Source organism: Sorex fumeus, unplaced genomic scaffold (assembly GCF_029834395.1).
Source record: "Sorex fumeus unplaced genomic scaffold, SorFum_2.1 ptg000075l, whole genome shotgun sequence".
In the NCBI taxonomy this organism is placed as follows: Eukaryota; Metazoa; Chordata; class Mammalia; order Eulipotyphla; family Soricidae; genus Sorex; species Sorex fumeus.
The window spans coordinates 23,111,957-23,127,119 of NW_026606132.1; the positions used below are offsets into that span (position 1 = coordinate 23,111,957).

General features: G+C 41.6%; 1 protein-coding gene across 3 annotated transcripts in view; it reads left to right on the plus strand.

Moving 5' to 3' along the window:
• AFF2 (ALF transcription elongation factor 2) overlaps positions 1–15,163 on the plus strand; it is a 563,946-nt gene that overhangs the window by 519,680 nt on the left and 29,103 nt on the right. For all 3 annotated transcript variants that reach the window (XM_056130207.1, XM_056130208.1, XM_056130209.1), the window contains 5 exons: positions 254–1,222; positions 3,035–3,153; positions 7,628–7,850; positions 13,731–14,026; positions 14,568–14,631. In XM_056130207.1, coding sequence (XP_055986182.1) covers positions 254–1,222; positions 3,035–3,153; positions 7,628–7,850; positions 13,731–14,026; positions 14,568–14,631 — 1,671 coding nt within the window. The remainder of the gene's footprint in view (positions 1–253; positions 1,223–3,034; positions 3,154–7,627; positions 7,851–13,730; positions 14,027–14,567; positions 14,632–15,163) is intronic.

Here is a 15,163-nt window from a genome sequence, read left to right on the forward strand (position 1 = left end):
CATGATTTTAGGGCATAGTTTTACTTACCTTAGCACCACCCATGTGCTCAAGAACCTTTACCTATATATTTCCATGTTACTTTCAAAGGCCAGTTCTATAGAATTTGGTTTGACTTTGTAACTGGATGAATGCACTGTGTGTGTGCATGCGCGCATGTGAGCAGTACATGTGAGCAGTCACAAATAGCCAAAATGTTTTATTGTTAGTGCACAAATGTAAAATTTGTTCTTGCTGTTGTTTCTCAATCTGCAGCCTGAGCCGCCCTCAACCAACAAATGGCAGTTGGATAAATGGCTTAACAAAGTGACATCTCAGAATAAGTCATTTATTTGTGGTCAGAATGAAACACCCATGGAAACAATTTCGATTCCTCCACCAACCGTCAAACCAATCGAAGTTCCGATCAAAACGAAGACAAACCCCAGCCAGGTCCTGCCTGAGCCAAAAGAAAAGCCTCTTCTTGGTCTCATTAAGGAGAAAAGTCGCCCAAGGCCCACCCAGAAGGCTCCCGAAGCCAAGGCTGTGAAGCACAAGTTATCCGTAACCCTTGATACCGTGTCTCAGAGGACGACTGGGAAAAAACAACCCAAGAAGATTGAGAACAGCAGCATTGATGAGTTCACCTGGCCCAAACCAAATAATATCAGCAGCACTCCCAAAGAAAAAGAAAGCATGGAGTTTCCTGAGCCCCCACGAGGCCGGAACAAAGGCACTGCCCACAAACCGATGCCAAGGAAAGAACCCAGACCCAGTATCACATTGACTGCGGAGAAGAAGAAGTACAGAGGGGCCAGCAAGATGGTGCCAAAGTCTCGGGAATTCATCGAGACAGATTCGTCTACTTCCGATTCCAACACAGACCAGGAAGAGACACTGCAGATCAAAGTCCTGCCTCCTTGCGTTGCCCCTGCGGGGAACGTGGCCAAATCCAAGGAGGCTAGTCTGACCCTCAGCACCTTCCTCAATAACAGTGCCAGCCATCGCGGGCCCGTCAGTCAGGATGAGCCGCTGCCCACTCTGCGGGATCCTGAGAACCTGAAAAATCTCTGGGTGAAGATTGACCTCGACTTGCTCTCTCGAGTTCCTGGCTCTAACTCGGCGCAGACAGCTCCGGCCAAGCCAGACCATAAGGAAACTGCCTCCAAACCCAGACGTCCAACTGCCACCGCAACTGCCACCTCCGCTGAAAAACCTGCCCCAAAAGGCAAGCGTAAGCACAAGGTAAGCCATTCCCTGGAGTCTGTCTGTTGACCTGCTGGCTGTATAGTCTCATTTGGATAGTGACTAAGGGAAATAAATTGCACACCTGAGGGAAGTGAATTCCCTTCGATTCCATGGGAAAATGCGGTCTGTGACCTGCCCAGGGAAACGGATTTGGAATGATTAGGATTTGGTAGCTAATGGCCAAAGTATGGAAAATAGCATATGAAGGACATGACACATAGAAAACAATCTGAAGGAGCCTTTCCCCTCAGCAGCCAATCGTTTTGTAGGTCTGCAGGGCAGTGGCAATCCTGGGTACCCATGTGCTCCCGAGCTCAAAGAACATCTTCTGGGCTTTGTGCCCAGACCAATGGCAGCTTATTCGTGTGCCAGGTCCACTTTTATTTTCTTGGTTTGGACTGGACTCTTGCTCTGGCTGGGCCCCTGGCATATGAGGTTCGCTTGAATCATGGAAATCTCTATGAGAAATTACTACAAGTTATAGTCAGAAGGGAAAAGCCAGAATATCTTTTTCTGTGATGTACCTCTAGGGAGATGAGCTTTTATCAAATAGACTCTTCCTGATATATCACCAATATCCGATTTTTAATTTTTTAATTTTTATTAGTGAGACACCATGAGGTACAGTTGTAGACGTACACATTTTTGTGCTTGGGTTTCAATTATACAATGATCAAATACCCATCCCTCCACCAGTGCCCATTTCCCACCACCACGGGTCCCAGTATCCCTCCCACCCTCGTCCCCCCATCATACCCTACCTCTGTGGCAGGGCATTCCCCCTTTGTTCTCTCTCTCCTTTTGGGTGTTGTGGTTTGCAAAAGAGGCATTGAGTGGCAATCATGTTTGGTCTATAGTCTACTTTCAGCATGCTTCTCCCATCCTGGGAGAATCCTCCAAACACCCTTTATTTGGTGCTCCCTTCTCTATCTGAGCTCCCTATTCCCCTAGCATATGTGGCTGGCCTCTAAGCCATGGAGCAAAATTCCCAATATCCATTTTTTTAGAATAACATCACCTCATGGAGATATCCAAGGAATATTTTTCCTGGCTGCGGTCTGGCTAGAAAGGAAGTTATCTATCTTTTCCCCATTTCTTCTGCCCTTGTTCATATTGAACTATGATAAGAAATGGCTCAAAATTCTCACTGGAAGCCACCTAACTCACCCCTGACAGACAGTCCTGCTGAATGGGATATGACTAGGATGATTAAAGTCTTCACTTGATTGAAAACTAGTAGGTATTAGCCCTGAGCTTTCTATCATCTTCTCCAGTGAAAATGTTCCAAACATCACCACCTCTCTCGGCAATGGGTAAAAGGATTCCTACAGAACCAGCACATGCAAGGGTCCAAAGACATGCCGCATGCTTGGTTCATTTCTTGGCATGTTGTTGGTGTTCGTGGTCTCCACATGTTACCCACGTTATTGTGCTGTTTTGGACACAATTTCTGTCATGTTTGAGTTGCAGTGCTCCTTTCTAAACTACTCATTGGTCGGAGGCCTTATGGATAAGGGGAGGTGTCTAAAGTTGTAGATTCTCTTTACATTTGGCCTGAGATTCCCGCACCAGCCAGTGTTTAATCAGAGGTTTGCATCACAGCCCATCTCTGTCAAATACCACTTCCTGGATCGGAACAGGCTAAACAAGGCTGATTGCTGATTGCTTTTCTCTCGGACCAGACTAGACATTTCACTCCCCTGCTGAATCAAGAAAGGAAAATAGAGGCAAACTGTCCGCCGTGTTGTTTGTCTGTAAATGTCTGCATGTGCCATATGGTTTAATCTCTGATTTTTTTTCCTATCAAAGCCAACAGAGATTGCAGAGAAAATACCCGAGAAGAAGCAGCGCGTGGAGGACAGCACAATTTGCCTGCTCCCACCATGCATCTCACCAGCTCCACCACACAAGCCTCCCAACACTAAAGAGTGAGTTAGCTCCGTGGCTGCCGGTTGCTTCTACGCAGTGGGTCTCAGAATAGTCACTGTCGCCTCAGGGGTGCCCTGGAACAATTTAGGGAGATGAAAGCAGCCTGGGCTAAAACTGGGGAGCATTTCTGTTTGCCTTTGAAAGAAGGTGAATTTCTGGGGGTGCACAGTGATTTTTTTTGAAAGGAAGCAGGAAATAGATGAACAGAGTGGAGCATGTGCTTTGCATGCGGCAGCTCCAAGTCCCATCCCCAGCGTGTGTGATCCCCCAGGCACCACGAGTTATAGCTCCCAAATAAACAAATAACTAAAAAAGAAAATCCCACTTGGTGTCTTTGGCTGGGAGGCTCGTCCCTGGGTAACACTAATTCAAAGATAGGAGTCACTCCAACGAATTCTAACAGTTATCCCTGACCAATACCGGTCTAGGAAGGGTAGACTAAAGAATGGATTATAGGTTGCCAGATTTGGGCTGACTTTGTGACCCCAGAGGGCTGGAGCAATAGCACAGCGGGTAGGGCGTTTGCCTTGCACACGGCCTACCTGACTGACCTGGGTTCGATTCCTCCACTTCTCTCAGAGAGCCTGGCAAGCTAACGAGAGTATCTCACCCGCACAGCAAAGCCTGGCAAGCTACCCGTGACGTATTCAATATGCCAAACACAGTAACAACAAGTCTCACAATGGAGACGTTACTGCGCTCTCAAGCAAATCGATGAACAACGGGAGACAGTGCTACTGACAGTGCAGTGCTTGTGATCCCAAATATTTTCTTTATTCCAACTTAATGTGAGACTGAAATCAGCCACACTGGACTTTGTAGCACTAAATGAAAGGGAAAAGGAAGTTTACAAAACTTCCAAGAAGCAACATTGAGACACTCATCGCTCAAACCAGATCTCCCACGTCTAAGTAACTTCCAGTCCTGATGGTGATTCAACAATGTCCCTGTAAGAGCCACCTCTTAGCCTTGCAGGGTGACCCAGCTGCCGCTGATGCTTTGGTGTGATGACATCAATGTAATAAGAAGCTTGAGGTTCACTACCTACTTCCTGAACTCCTTATAGTCCTGGGGAGGCCTCCTAGGGAAGACAAAAGGATGAGCCATGCAGGACTTGCCCCTATCCCTGGGGTAATTCTGTGTCAGAGAAAGTCAGCTAGGGACAGACACGAATTTCAATCACTGCTGCCTCTTGTCCCTTTGCCCTCCTTGCTGAAAGTGTCAGAGTAAGGCAAGCAGACCCCTTGCCCCTGTTTCACTCAAGCGGCAGCCACCGTCCCTGGAGAAGTCAGGCCTTGCGTTTCTACCAAGCACTGTGACTGGATTCTTCCATCTTATAAATATCACTTAACTAACAATCATGTCAGCTACTGGAACCATTCCGTCTGGATAATTATTGCCATAAATTCATTCAACATTAGAGATTACTTCCATCAAAGACCAGTTTTGGAGCCTATTAGCAGCCCAGAGCAGAGAGGCAATCTGGCTAACTGCTGCTAACAATTGATTTCACAGATTACTGTTTAACATCAGTGATATGGCATCAATCTGCCACAGATAAGATGTCTGTTGGTAATAAGTTATCAGCTTACATTTGTTTGAATTCTTGTTCTTTTGAGATTATAAGTGGGAAAAGACCACTTACCATTAGATCTGTTTGACATATTTACGACATTTGGACCCTGGGCTACCCCTTTCCCCAAGGGTCAATAAGCTCTTTCTAAAGTGCATCTCTGTACCCTGGTAAAAAATTCTTCTGCAACTTCCCTTCACATATTTGCTCTGAGAATTAGAAACTCTTTTGATGGAGCAGACGACGCCCCTTCAGCCTTAAGTGAAGCAGGAATTTAGAAAAACATGCTTCCCTCTCAATAGGCTAACGTGATGTCACTTGTGGTGGCTGTACCTCTCCAAATCTCGGGCCATCTGAAGCATAAGGAAAATTCATCAGGCAGACTGGCATTGTCACAAGACTATTCCTCATTGCACGTCTCCCTAAGTGACCCAGTGAACTTCCATTCTTCCCAGCACATGGAAGGAAGATGAGCAAATGTGAACTAAATATTTGATGACTCCATTGTGTTTTTTTAAATCGTGTTTAGAACCCATGGTCTTTATTGTCTTTCTGCTTTCTAGTAGTGGGGAAAGTGGAGGTTTGACTTAGAAGCATTTGTGATCATGGAAGAGACTTGTGCTCACACAACAAATTGAAGTCTTGGGTCTTCATCTAAGAATCCATTTCTCAAGCTTTCTCTGCCCCTGTGTCTTATTGAACCTTCATGCCAATTTTTGCAGGGATAGCTTAAGTCCCCCATTACCCAACAGAAGATCCACACAGACTTTTGCCCTCTCTTTTGGAGCTTGATCTGTCACTCAAGGACCACAGTAAATGATACAATAACCAATTAGTGGGAAAATAGTTCCTTAAGGACCACTATTTATATATCACTTAGAAATTAATAGCACAATTTATACATTGTCATACATTGCAAACTGTATGGACAAACTATAGTGAGTTGAAATTAATAACACAATTTATACATTGTCATACATTGCAAACTGTATGGACAAAGAGCTCTACCCCAATGACGAAGCATAATGGGTTAAAGCAACAATGCACGTATCTTGCCTGCTATCTTCTGGCCTACTGCAAATGGTTCCCAGAGTAGCACAGATAGATTTCATGGTAGGAAGCCATGTGGTAATAGTGTAAATATCTAGATAATTTTCTGTAGGTGCCTTTCTTCAAGAAACTCATTCGGGGTCCCAGGGTTTCCTATTGTTATTAAGCACATGAAAGAGGGTCAGGTGACTGGTGCAAAGAAGGCATTGAGTCCATTGATCAGTACCAAGGCAGAGGGAAAGGCTTACATGACTGTAGTAGCCAATGGAAAATAAAGTGCTTCTAGTATGCAGCCCCACTACTTCCTTGAGCAATTCAAATAGTACATATGTGGTCCTAGCCAATGAATCATTCACCTCTTATAAATTTCAAGCAATGCTTAAGTCCATTTATACACTCTAAAAGGTCTGATGCCTCTGTCATGATTATACTTGGCATGGGCTAATATTTATGCAGTTTTTCATGGACATGATATTAATCTATATGTTTATAATCATTTTAATCAGGCTTTACACTGACTTAAAAGGTTTCTACTTGTCAAACCAATTTTAAAAATCCATTGCAAATACTTAAACATTAATTCCAATCAATTAAAGTAATGGATGAAACACTTATAATAGCTGTATAATTTTGCTACATGATAAAATCTGACATAGTACTCCATTTACGAAACAAAAGATGAAGATGTACAAATATTATTCCTATTGGCAAGTTTTTGGAAAACAGCAGAAGGGGATAAAGACTAGACTCTGTCTACTATTTAAAGAAATCAAACCATTTTAATGCTTGTTCATCTTTGATTTGTTGGTTTGAGGTATTGTGAATCTATATTTCTGGATAGTGACTGAAATCGACCAAGAGGAAAGCATAAATTTTTGTTGACTTAATTTGCTATTGAAAATTGTAGTCAATAATCATGAAAAGTAAATGGTTGCAAGTGCAATATTAGTTGTCTAAGAAAAGATTAAAATTCAAGTAATCTTCATTGATTAGTCTAAGACAGTAACTAAAATGAAAATCCATGACCCAATTACCATGTTAAGCAGCTAGCATAAGGTCTTAGTTGTTATGTTTTATTTGAAGTCTCAGTCTATTTGATGGTGCCCATTTAATGAACAGATAAATCAGTTTGAAAGCATGTGAGTACTTTTAAGACTGTGTATATCTAATGGCAGTATCACAAAACAATATTTTTCAAATAGAGTTTTGTAGAGTACTTTAGTATTTCAATATAATGACTTGAGGTCAAGGGCTCATTATGCCTTATCATTGGGGTAGAACATTTTGACCACACAATTTGCAATATATAACAAAGTAGTAATAGTGCTATTTATTTCTAAGTAATATATAAGCATAGTATTCTAAAGGAACTAGCCTTACACTAATTGTTTATTGTACCATTTACCATGTGATTGTGCAGTTAAGTCTTAGGGCAAAATAAGTAAGAACCATCCTAAAAATGATGGGATTACACTCTGCATTGAATTTTCCATAAAAATCCAATTAGCAGCAATCTTGAAAGGTTGCAAATATCACACTGTAGCACACTCCATTACACACATATTTATCATGGATCTTTGCCTCAAAGACATGATTATACTTACACATACAAACACACACACACACACACACACACACACATATATATATTCACCCATATCTACAGCGACAGATAAGTATGTTAATCTATAAATATCTATATGTTTCATATAGACATCTATGTACACACAAAATTTTTATCATAGTAAAGGAACAACAGTTAAATAGCCCTTTACTTAAAAGTACTGACATCATGGGAAAAACAGAATAAAGAGAAACTTTATGACAACTACTCACTTTTGTTTACACAGAAATGGTTCATCCAGGAGAGCAAACAGAAGAAAGGAAGAAAAATTGTTTCCTCCTCCACTTTCCCCTCTGCCAGAGGATCCCCCACGTCGCAGAAACATCAGTGGCAACCATGGCCCCTTCAGTCAAGACAAAAACATCCCTGTAATTGGACAGATCACCTCTACCAAGCCCAAGAGGAGTGAAGGCAGATTTTGTGCAACCTTCAAAGGAATATCCATAAATGTAAGCATCTTTGAAGAACTGAGATCATTGTTAGATAAAGAGATACTAACCTAACTTCTCTAAATGTGGTTGACCACCTGGGGATGTTGTAGGCAGACAGAAAGAAGAGACAGGGTGAAAATATGTGTATTCAACTATCTCAAGTCTTGATTGATTTCAAGTCTTGCTTATTTGAACTCTGGGTTAATTTTTAATTCCAGTTTGCTTCTCCAAATCAATGATTATGCAGCCCCTCGGGGCCTTGCCCGTCCTTTGGTTCAATCCCTTTGTACCTTGTGGGTGCAGGGGAGACATCCATACTACTAACCATGCCATCTGGCACATGGTAAGTAACAGTCATTTAGAGAATGAAAGAACAAATGCTTGGAATTGTCCTTGATCAACTGAAGGATTATCCAGTCCTTTGGGTCTTATGCAGAGCTGCTTGATTAGCATAGATAATTGAGAATCTGTACCAGATTTATATCCACACAGTCTTTTTATCTGTCTCAGGTAGAGGTATAAGAACTGTGGAAGCCATAAACAATAGTCACTAAGAATATTAATGACACAAGTATCCACTTTTTCATATAAATGTAGGTATATGCAGATGTAAGCAAACATATGCATATGGCCTTCTTTAGGTGTCACATTAAAAAACGAGAGAAAAGCAATGAGTTGGCAAATATTAGATGCCAATTAAGACTCCAGGAAAAGCCATGAGGCCTCTAAGCTTTATAGACCCTATTGTACTAATTGTATTCTATCATGTAGGGTGATTGCAATGATGTGTGTTTCTAGTTAAATTTCATCACTGGTATAAAGAAATTTCTTTATTATAAAGTGGTCATTTTACCTATGAAATTTGTATACATGGGCATGCTAACTTGCCCATATAACATTTGATATTTATACTTTCAAGTGTGGCCTCGATGTTAGAAATGGTTTAATTTCTAACCATCTATTCCGAACAGTAATTACACTATCAATCTTATTTTTCATATGGAATGTAATTAGTAGTATGACCTCCAACTGATGCCCTCTTCTATTGCAAACTTTTGGATGGCATACACCATATCCAGGTAATTCTTTTTGTACAGTGCCTAGCATATTATCCCAAGTAATTAGGTATTTAGCATGGATGTTATAATGACAATAATAATGATTACAATAATCTGCAGTTATTTTCACAAAAACTAAAATCTGCTGTGGATCCTTGATAAATGAAATTATATTTGTCCTTTCAAATGGATCACCCTTCTTAAGGAAATCATTACATCCTCCATCATAGGACTGAGCACCTTTTGCCTTTGCTGAATCCTTGACTCTTCCTTCTTGTATTTATGGCTTGAAACTGGAAGATGAGTAGTATATTTTTACTCTTGTCTAGAAACCAGAAGACTTACTATATAGAGTGATAATACAGCAACAAACTTGTCCTCTCACCATGGGCAAATTGTGAGACATCTTTGCATCCATATAATGGGTGTGTCTGAGTAGATGATCTATCAGGCTTTTTTAACTATTAAATGCATTTTCAATATTAGAGTCTTGTATCAGAGTCTTGACAAATTTATCTATGCCTGAAGTTCTATGTACTGAACAGTGGGCATGTTTATAAAATTTACATGATGATGGCTAAAGGCAGCCATTTATGATAAGATATGTCACATTGTGCATCAGGCCATTTGTCACATATCCTACTGGTAGTGACAAGTAGCACTGTCTTGACTTGACTGTGATATTTGGCCTAGGTCATCTGTCTTTAATAGTGGAAAAATGAAACTGGGCTAGGAGTTTCAGAAGACACTAATTTTATGTGTTTTAGATGAATAAAGCCCACCATTATCTTTTAAATGTTTTTTATATTCACCATAACAAGTTTTATATATGTAGCCTTTTGGTGCATTAATCATAATGAGTTCTTGGTGGTAATAAGTACTTGATAAGCAGAAGTTCCAGGATCAAGTGGAAAAGATACTTTCATGAAAAAAGACGTGTTGACATTTAGCTTTTCTTTTTAAAGTGTCCCTTTTGACTATTCCGGGCATGCCTATCTTCAGCAAACACAGGCACTGGACTGGTCGTGGTAGAGGAGACAGTAGTGTCATAAATCAGAGATGATTCAGCAGCTGAAAGAGCTCTCAATCTAAGATGATCAATGTGACATGTGCTCCAAGAACTAGAATTTACAATCAGTGATGATTAGTGTCATGGAGGGGAATTGAGACAAAGCTCTCAGCTCTCTACAGAGAAGAAGCAGAATGAAAGCACTTCTAACTATATACATCAGGCAATTTCCCTGGAAGAGAGGGTGTTTATTGAGTGGGGACTTAATGATGGCATGGTTTAGAAAGAAAGAGAAGTAGCTAAACAGAAAACAGTTTATCCATACAATGGATTATTTTTCTGCCTTGTAAAGGGAGAGAAATCTGACCCATTCTATAACATACGTGAACCTCAAGACGATTCTTTATATTAAGTAAAATAAACCAGCTTCAAGAAGACAAATATTGTATGATTCTCCTTGTAGAGTCTCAAAAGACAATAGAATAGTAAGTGCTAGGGCCTAGAGGAATAGGGCAGCAGAGGCCTAGCACTTAATGGGAACCAAGTTTTAGTTTTGCAAGATTAAATAGTTGTAGAGATTGTTTGAGAAACAATAAAAAGATTGTATAGAACACTATTGAATGAACAGTTGAAGATAGTTAAGATAATAAGCTTCATGTAATATAGCTTTCAATTAAAAAAATTACAAATAGGAAAAAAATTACTCCAAGGTGAAATATGAAAACATTGAGTAAAGAAGGCAAGTTCTTTTCAACTCTTTTCAACCGTGAATTCCCAGACACACAACCAGGAAAGTGAATACCCATGCAAGTGTTCAGTTTTGTGGAATATAAAATAACATAACATGAGACTGACACCCAAGGACAGTAGACACAAGGGGCAGAAATACTGCCCCATAGTTGGAAGCCTGTATCATGAGCTGGGGGAGAAGGCAGTTGGAATAGAGAAGGGATCACTAAGTCAGTGATGGCTGGAGGAATTGTTCGGGATGGGAGATGTGTGCTGAAAGTAGATGAAGGACAGGCTTGATAGCCTCTCAGTATCTGTATTACAAACCGTGATACCCAAAATCAGAAAGAGAGTATAGGGGAAATTGTCAGCCATGGAAGCAGGAGGAAGGGCTGAAAAGGGGGGTTTGCTGGGGACATTGGTGGTAGAGAATGTGCACTGGTAGAGAGATAGGTGTTTGATCGCTAAGGTAAAGGTAAAGGCCCTCCCGTTGATCATCGATTTGCTCGAGCGGGCCCAGTAACGTCTCCATTGGAGACTTTGTTGTTACTGTGTCTGGCATATCGAATACTCTCGGTAGCTTGCCGGGCTCTCCGAGAGGGGCGGAGGAATCAAACTCGGGTCGGCCATGTTGGCCGCTTGCAAGGCGAATGCCCTACCGCTGCGCTATCGCTCCAGCCCAGATCGCTGTATGATTGAAACTCAAACATGAAAGCTTATAACTGTATCTCATGGTGATTCAATTTTAAAAAATGGTCCATAGGAGGGAAGAGCAGGAGATGATGTGGAACAGAGAAACCAAGTAGGAGAAGGCCTAAGTGCCTCAGAGCACCTCAGTGTGGTGAGCATGATGATGCAAGGAAGTAAATTGCCTGTACTTTGTTTTGGAAGTTCCGGCTGTCTGACAGCAGATTGAGAGTGGATCGGAAAACTAGCTGGAAGGTCAGGAGTCTAGCGAGGAGAGTGCTCACTGGTCATGAGGACCTGTATGTTGAGGCTTAGTACATGGAGGGGCAGACGGGGAGATACAGCAATCGGAACGCTAATAAATTGGGTGAGTGTAATGGAGCAAAAGAAATTCCACATGAAGCAGAGCTGTGGCTTTCAAATGGGTTGTAGGAATATTATAATTTGGGGAAATAATTTACAGAACTTCCATGTAAAAGCCCAATTAAAGCAGAGAAGTTCAGAGAGGAAGCAAATGGCAGTGGCCTGGTGCCAAAAGTCTTGCTGATCACCACACCGTCCTGATAGGGAAAAAGAGTTATTTTGTTGACAAGAACAGAGGACCCTCCTGCCCAAAATAGAAATGGGAAACTAGTCTGGTTTTTTATTATTTCAGAGAAACTTGAGGTTCTAATGGACCATCTTAGTGGTGTTATCCAGAGGAAATAAGATTGGGGTTCTCATTGGGACTTATCAGCTTCATATCAGTCTGTGTAAATAATACAGGGCCGGTAAATTGTGAGGTAAAGACAGAAGAAAGCTCGAGGTTACCAAAAGCAGGGTGCATCCAGGTCACAAGGGTCAGAGGAAGAGCGAGACCATGACAAGACTCTTTTGAGTCAGGTACAGTGTTCAAGCTGGCATATGGACGCACAGGGGGTCTGGAGACACACGCTGCCACCAAATGACAAATCTTACCCACAGCTTTCTTCATCTTTCCCTGGGAAACAGTAGCAATTCAGAGCAAAGCCAGAAGTCTCTGACCCATTTGATTGTTGACCCGGTTGGAATGAGTTTTCCCTCTTCCAGGATATGGAAATGAGGAGGCACCCAGGAGACATTCTCTTCTGCAAAGCGGCAGTTCCTCCTCCAAGGTTCAGGCCTGGGTATCGCGTACCGAGTCCAGTGTATTGCCTACTGTGCTGACACTTATGGTGCTGGATGTAGTACTTTCCACCTGGCTTGAATATTTTACTAACCCTACTGAAAATTATGCTTCCTTATCAGAAAACATACACTTCCAGTTGCTCGTCTTCCCTCTTTTCCGCTCCCTTCCTTTCCTCCTGGATCTTCCTCTCTCTCTTTCTTTCATTTTTCTCTTACTCTCTCAACCTTCCCACCCTCTCTTCTCTCCTCTCCTCTTCCTCCCTATACTCTAACTTTTTCACTTCATTTCCTCCCCTTTCTCCTCCTCCCTCTCTCCTCTGCCTCCCTGCTCTTTTTCCCTCTCTCTATCACTCCATTTCCTTTCCACCTTCTCCCTCTGTCTTCCTCTCCCTCCCTTGTTCTCCTCCACTTCCTCTTCCTCTTCTCTCTTCCTCCTCCCGCTTCTCCCTCCTTCCTTCACTCTCTTCCTCTCCTGCTTCTTCTCTTCCTTCTCTCCTTCTCTTTCTCCTTCTTCTCTTCTACTGATCACTGACTCTCTTCCTCTTCTCTCTCTCTCTTTCTCTCCTTCCCATCTCTTTTCTCTCTACTCTTCCACCCTCTTTCTTTTGGTTCCCATGTCTCTCACATACTCTACTGGATTCCATGTCTGCCATCACAGATTGTGGGACTAATCACAGTTCCTGAATTACTTTGTGTTTAGACCTGTGTCACCCTTTATCTTCAAACTGTGTGTTTTGTGTTATTATCTCTTGCTCTAATTCCTAGTGTGCTTGACATCCAAAGAATTTATCAAACTAGTTTATTAAAAAAAATGTGTAAGTAACCATTACTACCAATACTGTAAATCACATAATCTTACTAAGAAATAAAATTTTAAAAATATATATCCTAGAGAATTTACATAGTCTATCATACAGTTTGGACTAGAAATAATTGATTATTGAATTGTTTGTGTCATATACAATTGAATTGTACATGATTGGCATCAACATAATAATACATCTTGGTGTATAGATGCTATATATAAAACATGAGGGCTTTGAGATAATACAGTGGGTAAGACATATGCATTGCATGGGGTCAATACAAGTTTGATCCCCAACACCCTATCCCTGAGCTCTCCCAGGAGTGATCTGAGAGCACTGAGCCAGGAGTAATCCATAAGCACTCCTGGGTGTGCCCACCCAAAACAAAAAAAAAACCATAAATTTTAAAAAGAAATAAAATAAAAAACATGAACCTAAGAGAATGTGCCCTACTTTTTTCCAGAATGGAGACACTACCAGAAAGCCAGCCTCTGCTACCATCACCATGACCAACACTTCTCTTACCACTGCCATGGTCAATTCTGCTGCTCTCGTCTCAGCCACTGTCACGGCAACTGCCACAGCCACAGCAACAGCCACTACCACAACCACTACCACTACCATTTCCACCATAACGTCCACCATCTCTACTGGCCTCATGGACAGCAGTCACCTGGAGATGACGTCCTGGGCGGCCCTGCCTCTTTTGTCAAGCAGTACCACTAATGTCCGAAGACCCAAGCTTACTTTTGATGACTCGTATGTTGACCTCACATTATCATGGGGAGGTGAAGGGTGGGTGGGATAGTGTGTTTTTTTTCTAGCATACAAACTTAGATCTCAGCGGTTGCCTGTAACCTTCCAAGTACATCACTCCTGCCCAACCACATGTAGTCCTGACAAGAAACATCTTTGGCCTATTACAATCATGAAGCTTGGTTACTGGTTTCAAATGCAGGTGCTGAATACGAGCTTGCTTGGTCCTCCTTTCTTAATTGTGTCCTCACAAAGAATTGTGGGACAGCAGATAGGCTTCCAACTGAGTCTTGTTTGATATGTTTGGACAACTATAATGAATGGGGTTGGAGGTGTGGTTACGTATCTTAATGAGCCTTTAAGCACATCAGATTCCATTTACAAGATTATCTCAAGGTTCATTACTATAGGAATAGAAGAATTTATCTGCCTTTTTCAAGGCATTGTTTAGAAATGGAGTCACAGCAAAAATAAAATTTTTCGCTCAACTTTTGATGAGAAGGTGAGGCATTGTTTTCTAAAAAAATTCATTTTATTTGTTTAGGGTTCACAATGCTGATTTTTACATGCAAGAAGCTAAAAAACTAAAACACAAAGCTGATGCACTGGTAAGTTACCTTCCTCTCTTGCTTTTTTCCCATTATGATATTATGCTTGAAGAGACACCAGGAAGGCACTTTGCAAAAGAAGCACACTTTTTCTCTGTTACTCTGGCAAAGTCTCCAATGGAGACGTTACTGGGCCCGCTCGAGCAAATCGACGATCAACGGGAGGGCCTTTACCTTTACCTTTACTCTGGCAAAGGGAGCTTGGCACTGGCAAATTTCGTCACCCTGTTATTCAAAAATTTGTTTGTCTTTCATTTTTAAGCTATTCTTTGCTCCAGCTACGGAACACGTGATTGTTCTTATTCAAATTAATTCCAAGTGACTTCTGAAACTGTCCTAGAGAAGATTGGGTTCTTTGGGTCCAGAAAACCAGAACTTGTATGGACAGGGAGATGGTAGTTGAGAACCATTAAAAGGAGTTAAAACCTAGAATACTATGAAGCTATAATAAAATATGAAATCTTTCCCTTTTGGGGGGATGGGGTTTGTGACAACTTGGATGGCACCAAAGGGTGTCTTGTCAAGCACAATT